The following is a 12,644-nucleotide window of genomic DNA, read 5'->3' on the forward strand; positions in this document are numbered from 1 at the left end:
TTACTCTTGTGTTCCTTCTAATTTGTTCTTCATGTCTGAAATTATTTTTTAAGTTTCTTATTCTTTCCTGAGCTCTGCCAGCAATATTTTCATACCTTCCTATTATCTTATTTCTCTAGTTCATTGGGAAATTTTCCCATTTCTGTTTTTCAAATTACGATGTTATTTTTTAATCTTTCCATTACTTTGTAATTTCTTTCATCTCATTTTATAATACATTCTCTTTTTATCTGCTTTATGGGCATATCTGTCTGGCATGCCTTTGTTGTCTATGAGAACATTAGTTCAACTGCACTCTTCCTGTTTCTTCTCAGTATTTATTCCAGTAAATGGCATCTGCATCACTAGCTGTTCATGTCAGAATCCTGGAACTCATTCTTAACACCTTCTTTTACCTCATCTAATCACCAGTTAATCCTGCCAACTCTACCTCTAAAATATATTTTACATACTTTTAATTCCCAATTCCACTGTCAGTTCCCTAATTCAAGTCACCAGCATCACTCATCTGAACTACTGCAATAGCCTCCTGCTTGTCTCTAAACATCTACTCTTGCCTCCTGTGTGAGTCAGGGTTTTTACTTGCAAACATCAAAATCTAACCTAGTTAGTTTACACAGAGAATATATTTATTAAAGGATATCAGCTCACAGACCCTCGAGGAGGGAAAGAGATTCAGGCTTTGCAGCTAAAAACAATGGCTGAATCACAGTGTAGGAGCTTCCCCAGAAGAAGACATCCTAACAACCCTGCTCAGCACAGACCCCACAGCCATGCTGTTGAAGTTAGGGGACTAGGTTCTCGGAGCTCTGGCTGCTTTCTCAGAATTCAACCACTGACCTTGCTCCCTCACTGAAGTCAGTTTTGCTTATGCTGCTCACTTCCTCTTCTTGCTCAGTTCCTTATGAAGTTTCACATTGGAGGCGTGTACTGGCAGAGCCAGAAACACAAGCTCATGCCTTGGCTGCAAAGGCAGAGAGAACGAATGCATTTCGGCTTCTATCTAAAAGGAGAGGCCCAATGTGAGAAATTCTCCAAATGTAGAAGGGTCTGCAGGAAATGAAGAGTGGTCACATACATGATAAATGTCCTCCACATCCATTCCAATTCATACTTCACACTGCAGCCAGCTCATTCTAAACTACACAGCTGATTATGTTACTAAACGTTAAATTAATTGTGGAAATTTAAAAACACACAGAAGTACAGATATACCAGGATAAGGAACCTCCATGTGTCTCCCACCCAACTTCAACAAATATTTTGCCAATCTTGTTTCATCTCTCTTACTGATATCCTTCCCCAACTGGAGTATTCTGAGGCAAATCCCAGAAATCATATAATTTCTATCATAAATTCTTTAGTACCTTTAACAGATAAGGAGCTTTTAAAAGCATAACCAATAACACATATCTCAGAATTAACAGTAATTCCTTAATATCATTTAATGGTGAGTCCAGTTTCAAATTTCTCCTATTACCTCAAAAATACCCCTTTTACCTTTGACTTAAAACAAGATCCAAAATAAGATCTATATAATGCATTTGTTTTATATATCTCTGAAGTTTCATTTCATCTATGACTGCTGATCTCTCAACTTTTATTTTTTCCATGCCATTTTTTTTTTTTTTTAATTTTAAGAAACTGGACCATTTGTCTATAGAATATATCATCTTCTGGGCTTAGATGATTACTTCCTAGAGGTGGCTTTTAGTTGTGCCTTTCGTATTTCCTGTAAACTGGTAGTTTATATCTACGGGCTTGATTAGATTCTGACTCAGTGTTGTTTGGCAGGAACACTTTCATAGGTGGTGCTGAGTACTTGCTGCTGCATCAAGTCAGGAGGCACGTAACGCTGACCCACTTTTAATGATGTTAAGAGTGATCAGTGCGTTCAGGTGTTGTCGGCTTCCTCCATCCTTTGGAAAGTTCCTCAATAATCTTCCACCTCAGTAGTTTTATCATTCACTGATGAATGGTGCCCATATCTATATTATTATTTCACTAAAGGATGCTAGATGGGGGTTTTTCTATTATTCCCTTGTATTTATTAGCTTGGATTATTCTATAGGAAATAACTTTCTCTCATCAATATTTTATTACCCTGAAGTTTAGATACAGGAGAGGCAGAAGAGAAGCTTAAAAGTCTTTATTTCCTGGTTTTTAGAGTAAAGAGTTAAAGCCCTAGCAACCTCCAAAGGTGACCAGTGTGTTTCTTACTTTTAATATCATTATGAACTCATAGATTTTCACACATTCGATCTGTTTAAATTGGCTGCAGATATTATTCTTCTCAATGCCTTATTTTATTTTATTTTTTTTAATATTTATTTATTTATTTTTAGCTGTGTTGGGTCTTCGTTTCGTGCGAGGGCTTTCTCTAGTTGCGGCAAGCGGGGCCCACTTCATCGTGGTGCGGGGGCCACTCTTCATTGCGGTGCGCAGGCCTCTCACTATCGCGGCCCCTCCCGTTGCGGGGCACAGGCTCCAGACGCACAGGCTCAGCAGTTATGGCTCACAGGCCCAGTTGCTCCGCGGCATGTGGGATCTTCCCAGACCAGGGCTCGAACCCGTGTCCCCTGCATTAGCAGGCAGATTCTCAACCACTGCGCCACCAGGGAAGCACTCAATGCTTTAATTGTCTCATTTTTGGCTAGTATAAGTTCCTTTATTTGATTCCTGGGTCCTTTTGGCAAGACAAGCCACAAAACAGAGAATGCCTAAAAATAAAGTCAAACAGAGGTATGCTTATGCTGAACTAAAAAGAAAAAGACTGAGTCCTGATGACATTCTTTGGACTTCTAGCTCCAATCATGCCTAAAGTTAGAATACTAAACTCTTACTTGCCACTGGAGGAGTCCTAATGCTTAGGGCCTAAAGGCCTCGCATTGTCCCTCTACAGCCTCAACTAACGGGACTCTTTTTCTCAATCACTATTCTCTGGCCACCTTGCACCTATTTTAGTTCTGGGAAAGCTCCAAGATCCCTTCCTTATCTTCCTTTGGGCTAAGATATGTGTTGGTGTAATCCCCCAGAGAAGAAAGTACTCTCAGTAAAAAGACGGGGGCAGTCATTTTTGCAAGGTTACAGTTTATCTGAAGTTTATTCAATATTGTAAATCTTTAGAAGTTGGGAAACTTCTCTATATCATATTCTTGCATGGAAACGGTCTAGCTATTGATATTATGCTAAGATAAAAGTACCCGTCAATGGGCTTCAAATTATGTTTCTCAAATATTTCTGCTAATAGGAGTCACTGGTATAGGTAACTTAAATTACCCTACAATTAGCAATTAATTAACTGCAACTTTATGGGCTATTTTCATCACTATGAAAAATACAGTAGTTAAGAATGTAGATTTTGAAGACAGTGTTACTTAGATAAGTACCTTAATTTCTCTGTGCCTCTGTTCCTTCATCTGTAAAATGGGAATCATAATAGGATCTTCACTCTGTAAGATTACTATGAGAATTAAACAGTACATTACACATTACCTGTAATATGGAAAGAACTCTATAAAATAGTTTGCCATTATCATTTTCCTCATTACCATTATTGTTATTTCTATCATGCATATTATCGAAACCAAGAGTGGAGTTTATGCTTTAGGATTAGAAGTTACCTAAAAAAATGTAAGACAGAGGAAGGAGCTGCAGAACATCAGAGAAGAAGGATCACAGGACTTACCCAAAGAGCCAGAAACCTGGCTATGGCCCTGATAAATCTAAATGAAGCAGAATCTTACTATGGGGGCAGAGAAAAGTGAAAATCTTTAAAATTTAATCATAGGATGATTTCTGTCAGATTAAGCCTTCTTTAGAGCTGGAGAAGTTGGATGTAAGAGTACGCAAACTTCAAAAGCAAAAGAACAAACGATTTGATTTAAAAATGGGCAGAGGATCCGAATAGACATTTTTCCAAAGAAGACACACAAATGGTCAACAGGTACCTGAAAAGGTGTTCCACATCACTAATCCTCAGGGAAATGCAAATCAAAACCACAATGAAATGTATCACCTCATGCCTGTTAAAATGGCTATCAAAAAGATAAATATAACAACTGTTTGCAAGTATGTAGAGAAAGGGAACCCTCATGCCCTGCTGATAGGAATGTAAATTGGTGTAGCCACCATGGAAAACAGTATGGAGGGTCCTCAAAAAATTAAGAACTGCCATGTGACCCAGCAATTCACTTCTGGGTATATATCCAAAGAAGATGAAGGCAGGATCTCAAAGAGATATCTGCACTCTCACGTTCATTGCAGCATTATTCACAACAGCCAAGATACAATGGACAACCTAGGTGTCCATCAACAGATGAATGGATAAGGAAAATGTAAGTAAGTGTGTGTGTATGAATATTATTCAGCCATAAGAAAGGAGACCCTGCCATTTGTGACAAGATGGATGGACCCTGAGGGCATTATGCTAAGTGAAGTAAGTCAGAAAGAGAGGAACAAATACTATATGATATGACTTGTATGTGGAATCTAAAAGAGACAAACTATTAGAGGCAGAGAGTGGAATGATGGTTGCCAGGGGCTAGGCCGTGAAGGAAATGGGTAGATGTTGGTCAAAGAGTACAAACTTCCTGTTATAAGATGAATAAGTTCTAGGGATCTATTGTACAGCATGGTGATTATAGTTAATAACACTGTATTATATACTTAAAAGTTGCTAAGAGAGTAGATCTTAAATGTTCTCACCACGAAAAAGGAAACGGTAATTATGTGATATGATGGAGGTGTTAGCTAATGCTATGTGGTAATCATTTTGCAATATATAAGTATCAAATCAATATGTTGTACACCTTAAACGTATACAATGTTATATGTCAATTATATCTTGATAAAGCTGGAAAAAAACAAATGACAAAGGGAAAAGGTAACCATCTACAAACCAAGGAGAGGCCTCAGAAAAAACCAACCCTGCTGACACCTTGATCTCAAGCTTTCTAGCTTCCAGAACTATGAAAAATAAATTTTTGTTATTCAAGCCACCCCCCCAAAAAAAGTACAACAAACAATATAAAGTGCAAATTATAGTGTTTACTCTTAGATTTGAAAATATTTATAACTTAGAGTAGGAAACATTTGGAAAAGTATTTAGAAATATTTTTGCGTAATACTGATTATCCATATACATAGTTCTGTACTAGTCCCTTTAGCAGCATTCAACTTATGTGAGGTAGTAAAGTATACATAGTAAAGTATACATAGTGTGATTTAGCCAATTTCTAGTAAACTCGGTAAACTGTTAGATTACAGCTATTTTACCTTAGATTTATTAGCCTGCCTATATTGGGGCTGTCGGGGCCTATCCAAATTTAAAATTCTGCAGTTCTGAGTAGCTATGCAGACACAGATTGAAAACCGTTGGCTCTTCCATACCACTACTGAGAGAGAAAAAATAAATAAGGTAATAGTTTTTCTCTAGAATTTAAGGGAATTAGAAAATGCCAATAATTTTAACAGTTTGCTGTTCAGTATATGTATACAATAACACATATCTGGCTTATGGTTCTAAAGTGAATTATTTATTAGGACTTGAAAGAAAAAAGTAGTTATCTGTATTACAGGTAGCGGAATCCATCTTAATCTCTTAATCCTCTTATTGCTCAAATATGAGCATTATTCATACACATCCATTAACTTAGGGGTTAATTAGTAAGATCCTGAACTAAAATAAGACGGAAAGTGTAGTATTAAAAATCATGACTTATAGAAGCTAAGGGAGGATGGCAGGCATGGTAAGTATAAAATTTAACAGTCATGATTTTATTTCATAAGGAAAACTTTATAACAGAAAATGCATTTTTTAATAAATAAAAAGGAGATAGCTGTGAATAAAAGTACCTCTATTTAGGTAAACAATTTCTATAATTTCATTCTATTACAGGTAATTCATACAGAACTCTCCTTATGATTTCACTGCATAGATATTCTCTTGTTATTTTAATGACGCCTCTGCAGTTTGACTTGAGTATAACTTCACATTTATAGACCACTGTCTATTCACTCATGACTTTATGCCACCCCGCAAAAAATGTCATATGAAGACTATTTCTTTTTTGAGATAAGGAAACTATGATCCAGAATTTTTATATTATCTTGCTATTCATAATTACACATAGAATTCCCTATTTTGTTCAATATATGTTTTTGTTATTCAACATATGCAATATCTGCAACCTGACTTTAGGAAACTGACTCTTAGCAATCGTCTAGCAGAGCCTTAAAAGAGAAAGCTCCACACAGCAGGTACTTTCCACCACAGTCTTAGCTAGGTTATTCTTGAATCCTTCCATGCCTTACAGAAAAAGCAATGAGTCTTCTGTAAACCACACCCAGAAGTGTGATGGTGAGCACCACCATTCCACACACGAGGCTGAAAGCCCATCGTGGACCCCAGGCAGCGTACACTTGGCTGATGAAGACGGGTCCAAGAATCCGTGCTGCACTTCCAGACGCTGTTAACCAGCCCATGTACACACCCTGTTGGGGGAGAAGCAGACTGATACTCAGGTGTAGTTATTTGAAAAGCAAGGATGATGCTAATATTACCAAACTATGACAAACACGAGAATCACTTCCTCCATCTGTTATTTTTAAATTAAATATAAACTACCTCACTATAAATACAGCAAATAATGAGCAATAAACTTATTTGATATACTGTTTAGGAAAATAAAAGTGTAAAAGAACAAACACTGTCTGCTGAAATGATTCATAAATTTACTTTTTAAGGCTACCATTTATTCTGTACTTGCTATTTTCCAGACACTGTGTCAGGTGCTCTACATATATTGTTTCCAACGTTCACAAATTTCTATGATTGGTATTATGCCCACTTAACAAATGTGGAAGCTAAAGCTCAGAAAATTCAAGTAACTTATCCAAGAGATATGAAGCCCTGTTTGGCTGACTCCACTGTATTAATTTCCGCTATACCACAATGTCACTGCTCCAACTACTGTATCCAAAACTATAGCCCATACAATATACCCAAGAATGTGCAATGCAGCGTTATTTTTAATATCCTCCAATTGTAAATAACCTGTCTGTCAAGTGTGGATTAAGTAAATAAACTATGGTACATTTAATAAATGGAATGCTAAACAGTTGCTTAAAAGAATATGGTCTTATACAGAATAAGATCTTATAACAAGAATAACATCTCTATACGCATTGACATGGAAAGAAGGCCACGGTATGTTAAGGGGAAAAAAAATCCAAGATGTAAAAAAGGTTTATATACATGAGATATAATTCATTTTATCTTTTTTTAAAAAGGCATGAGGGTGGATATGTTTGAAAAGGCATAAAAAATATCGTGAAGTGTACAAATGAAGTAAACAGTGGTTGACTTTAGTGTGATGGAGGTATGGAGAGCCTTCCTTTTCTGCTATACACATTTCAAATTACTTGAATTTTGTTATAACCATCATGTATTGTTTTTGTAATTAATATGCTTTTATTCTTGACTTTGAAAATGTGAAAATATAACTTTATAGATTAAAAAACCTAGAAATTACCAAAATGTTTTACCTATTATTATAGCTTTAAAACACTGATGTTAAAATTTTTTTCTCTTTGCTTTATTTCAATAGAGCACTAATTTCTACCTTGAAAACGTAAAACTATCAATTTAATTTTTATAAAGAGGAAGGTACTATTTTCATTTTGTTGCCATTTAAATAACTGCTACTAAAAAGAAAAGTCACAAGTAAAACCTGGAAATAAGTAAATGTATAATAGGAAAATGACTGAATAAATGATGGTACATACATAAGATGGAATATGTCTCCATTAAAAATAATTCCCTAAAAAAAAATTAAATGTCATGGGAGAATATTTACAGCGTATTGTTATATTTCTTTAAAAAAGCAGATTACAGGGACTTCCCTGGTGGCACAGTGGTTAAGAATCCGCCTGCCAATGCGGGGGACACAGGTTCGAGCCCTGGTCCCGGAAGATCCCACGTGCCGCGGAGCAACTAAGCCCGTGCACCGCAACTACTGAGCCTGTGCACCTAGAGCCCTTGCTCCACAACAAGAGAAGCCACCCAGTGAGAAGCCCACACACTGCAACGAGGAGTAGCCCCCGCTCGCAGCAACTAGAGAAAGCCCACGCAACAAAGACCCAACACAGCCAAAAACAAAACAAAAAAAATACAGAATGGTAGCAAAAAACAAGACTGCTTACAAGTATACCTCATGCAATTGCAGTGTTATGCTAGCTGACTCACCTGAGGTTTTGGCCCCAGAATTTTTGAATATAATGTATATGACATAACATTGCAGGACGGATAGCCTATTCCAATTAGCACAGCTGATGTGAGGAACTGGGCCAGATGGATCATGGGGGTGTAGAGGCACCAGGCTTGTTCAACTGGGCAACCAGTTGGTCCTTCATTGTGATCTTCTCTTGGAATCTTCCAAAGAGTAATAATTATTTCTCCAAATGTGGTATTAGGGATTGAATTATTATGTAAATCTGTAAGAACAAAATCAGTACAGTGTATTACTTGTTAATTTAAATGAATAACAGGGGCTAACATTATAGAATTATGTATAGCTATACCTTCCCACTGTATTTTGGGAAACTGATGTCCCCAAGGTAACAAGATAAAGAAGCCAACCCATACAACAATGAGTCCTCCCAGTAGAATAGCACGCTCGCCAACCCTGTTAAAGGACAGAAACTGTAATTAAAAAATGAAACATTGTATTACAACATAGTTTCATTACTTTTAGAATTTTTAAAACTATAAATAAAATAATATCTTGATACTTTTAGTGATATACTAATTAAAATGAATGCAAAATATAACTTCCCACTAAAAGGAACCAGGACTCCTCTGAAAACTGACTGATGTCAGGTCTGGGGCAGAAAATATATAAGATGAGCCTGGACATCTTATCATACCAGAAAGAACAGAAATTACCAGTGACTACTCAGTCATGATTAGAAGGACTCAGAGGGAATTCCCTGGAGGTCCAATGGTTAGCGCTGTGAGCTTCTACTGCAGGGGGCACGGGTTCGATCCCTGGTCGGGGAACTAAGATCCTGCAGACCTCACAGCGTGGGTGCCCCCCACCCCCGCCAAAAAAAAGGACCCAGGGCCAATTTGAGGAAGCTGGCTAAAAATATGACAGCGTGAACACCAAAAAGAACAGTAATGACAATGGCTTGAAACACATAAAAATGTTATTTATAAATTCATACTATATTAAAATAAAATACTCTTGGTCATTTTTAGAGGATGTTAGGGAACCCACTCATTATTTTAAAAATCAGTTAATAAAAGGAAAGGATCACCCTGTTTCTCCTACAAAAACTGTACCTCAGGATAACCAAATAGGTAGTGATGGAAAAGTTCTCTTTATATAAAGTGTTCCAGCAAATAAATAAAGGAATGATAGAATTAAAATACCAGCATTTTGCATTGATCTATTAATAAATTAATGGATCTAAGGAATGGTCAATGGCCACTTACATCATAAAAAGAGATAAACAAAACTTCACATTTCTCCTGATGTAAGCACATACCACCACCTATAAAACATTCTTGCCAAAAAAACTGAACTCAAATCTCATCAAGCTTCTAGATCTAAGTACCAATTTTCAAGAAATATAGTAAACATAGGAAAATATTAAAAAACAAAGACACCACAGGGATTTATTCAGCAAGATCCAAAATGTGGGAAACTATAGGGCAAACATCTTGGTTGCTTCAATTTGTAAGGGAGAAAAAGAAAGAGATGGAAGAGATGGAAAAGAAACTTATAGATTAAAAGAGACTTAAGAAACGTAAGAGCCTGAGTCAAGTGAGTAAGCTGTGAAATAAAACAATATAAAACAAAACAAATTTTTTAAAAAATTTGAGACAGTGGAGAAAATTTGAATACTCCCTGGATATTTGATGATACTTAGAAATCACTGTTAATTTTTTTAGATGTGATAATGCTGTCATCATTAACTTTTAGAGTTAATGAAATATTTATGGAAGACATGAAATGATGTCTAACATCAGCTTCAAAATAATCCAGGTGTAGGGGATAGGCAGTGTGGAGTAGGTGGAGGTATAGATGAATAAAGATTGTCCAAGGTTATAATTGTTGAAGCTGGGTAATAGATATTAAACATTCAGTACATGATTCTCTCTATACCTTTGCATATGTTTGAAATTTTCCATAACAAAAAATGAAATATACAGGGACTTCCCTGGAGGCACAGTGGTTGGGAATCTGCCTGCCAATACAGGGGACGTGGGTTCGATCCCTGGTCCGGGAGGATCCCACATGCTGTGGAGCAGCTGAGCCTGTGAGCCACAACTGCTGAGCCTGCATGCCACAACTACTGAAGCCCACGCACCCGGAGCCCATGCTCCGCAACGGGAGAGGCCACTGCAATGAGAGGCCTGCACACCACGGCAGGGAGTGGCCCACGCTCGCTGCAACTGGAGAGAGCCCATGAGCAGCGACGAGGACCCAACGCAGCCAAGAATGAACGGATTAATTAATTAATTAATTAATTTTTAAAATGAAATATACAAACAAGATCAAAGATTCCTAAAACAAAACAAACAAACCCAACACTTCCCATTACCCTCAGAATACCTACAAGGCTTCACATCTTTCCAACCTGATCTTCTCCCATTTGCCATTTCTCTCATTCTGCTCTGGCCAAAATGGCCTTCCTGCTTGTTCCTTAAATGTACAAAGCTCAGTCTTCTGGGGCAAGAGAGTTCCAGGCCACTGCATGGCTGTTCTCTGACTTCACTGAGGTCTCTGCTTGGATGTAACTTCCGTTTGAGCTGCCCTCCTTGAGCAGCCAATCAAAACAACACATCCCCTCTCTCCCAACCCTGCCTTGCCACTTTTTATTCTCTTCCTCTGCTCTATTCTTCATAGTACTTCCCATGACCTGATTTCACATTTGTGTTTATTAGCTTTCCCCCCAGTAGAATACAAGCTCTTTGAAGGACATGAAATTGGATAATCTGTAAGAATGCCTATCAGCAGGACCACTCTACTTCTGTAGCAAGATGTAATGCATGTACTATTATTTAACTTTGAATATGAATCTATGTCTATGTCTGTATCTGTATCTTGGCCCCTCTACTTGGCTCTATAAGGATAGGAATCTTTGTAGTATTCCCCATAACACCTAACCCTACACACTGACTCAATATTTGTTAATTGATTTTAGAACTTTATTAAAGTTCTAAAGTATTGTTAAAATATTTTAGGAATAATTAAATCGTTAGAACTGTCTGAATTCATCAACTAATGTCCCACTCCAGACTATATGAATGAACTTAATTTTATACAAGTATTTTCCTTAGTGTGTTCTTTACAGTTATACTTTTACAAAATGCTTCTTTAAAAAAGTGTTCTGTGATCAAAGTTACAATTAACTTTGAGAAATGCTACGTACTCTTGTCACGAAGGTGATATAGTATATATACTGAAGATTTAGAAATTTTAGAGTAAAGAAGTTTGGTGATTTTAACCAGAATTTTCCAGACTTAACCATTAACCTTTCACAGCAGAACAATGTTTTATGAAATACGCTTATAGAAATACTTTAAATAAAACATAATATACAAAAGATACATTAGAAGACAATTATTCACTTTGTAAAATATCTTGCTTTACCAAAGAACATACTACATGGTATAGAAATATGCTCCCTTAATAAATTTTAAATCTGTTTGCAAACATTCAAGGACTAAAACTCATACATAATGACAGAAAAGCTTTATATTATTTTACTAATATATTCATTTACATCATTAGCTCTATTTCATGTTTCACTTTAAAACAAAAAAAGACTTGAAATAAAACCAAAGACAAATAACCTACTTTTTGGAAAGTAATTTTATCCCCATGAAAATAATAACTGCCTCAACTCCAAGAGCAGCAAGTATTATGCCATCGTATAACACAGCTTGTTCTCTGGTCCAGGCATACATATCCATTGTTAATGGAGTAACAATGCTAAGAAAAATAAAAAAGAAATTATTCTTATTTTATTTCAATCATAGGCATTGTTACTTAAAATTGAAATAGTAAGATTTAATAGTGATACCAACACATTCAAGAATCTGCATCCCTTTTAACAATGACACCAGATCTACATAAACAAAAATTTTAAAACATTTTAAGGACATTTTGTTGTAACATGCACAAGCTACTAAGTTTGGCTGTTTGCATTTTTATTTTTTAATATTTACTGTAATTATATAAGTAACATGTCCAACATTGCAAAAAGTTTGAAAAACAGGAAAAGGAAACAAACCAACCCTAATTCCTACCATTCTAATATAATTAAAAAATCATGGTTGTATTTTGATTTAAACTGGTCTCTTTTCAATGAAATAAGGTTACTATGATTAAGTTATTAACTTACTATGATTAAGTTATTAGAAACTTCTGGGATTTTTTTTTTCTCTTCCTCTGTCTCTTTCATACCTATTTTTGAATGTACATATTTTTCTCCCTACCTCCGAATGCTGCTCTTCCTTTATATGACTATCTGTCTCCTTCCTTGCCAAGCTTCTTTTCCTACTTTCTGTCTCCTTCTGTTAACTGGCTACAAAAAGGAATTTTAAAATATTTCAAATATTCATTCTTTTA

The 12,644-nt window shown here is 36.2% G+C and overlaps 1 protein-coding gene across 8 annotated transcripts in view; it reads right to left on the reverse strand.

Annotated features, from left to right (window-relative positions):
- The window catches only part of MFSD8 (major facilitator superfamily domain containing 8), a 53,139-nt gene that overhangs the window by 4,117 nt on the left and 36,378 nt on the right, over positions 1 to 12,644 (reverse strand). For 2 of the 8 annotated variants that reach the window (XM_082462185.1, XM_082462189.1), the window contains 4 exons: positions 11,871 to 12,005; positions 8,584 to 8,687; positions 8,249 to 8,496; positions 5,030 to 6,495 (listed from right to left, as the gene is read on the reverse strand). In XM_082462185.1, coding sequence (XP_082318311.1) covers positions 6,289 to 6,495; positions 8,249 to 8,496; positions 8,584 to 8,687; positions 11,871 to 12,005 — 694 coding nt within the window. In that variant the 3' untranslated portion in view covers positions 5,030 to 6,288. Of the gene's footprint in view, positions 1 to 642; positions 3,464 to 5,029; positions 6,496 to 8,248; positions 8,497 to 8,583; positions 8,688 to 11,870; positions 12,006 to 12,644 lie in introns of those variants that run through there. The other 6 variants (XR_014263754.1, XR_014263755.1, XR_014263753.1 and 3 more) reach the window with 6 other exon arrangements.

Source organism: Balaenoptera physalus, assembly GCF_965194825.1.
Source record: "Balaenoptera physalus genome assembly, chromosome: 5".
Taxonomy (NCBI): domain Eukaryota; kingdom Metazoa; phylum Chordata; class Mammalia; order Artiodactyla; family Balaenopteridae; genus Balaenoptera; species Balaenoptera physalus.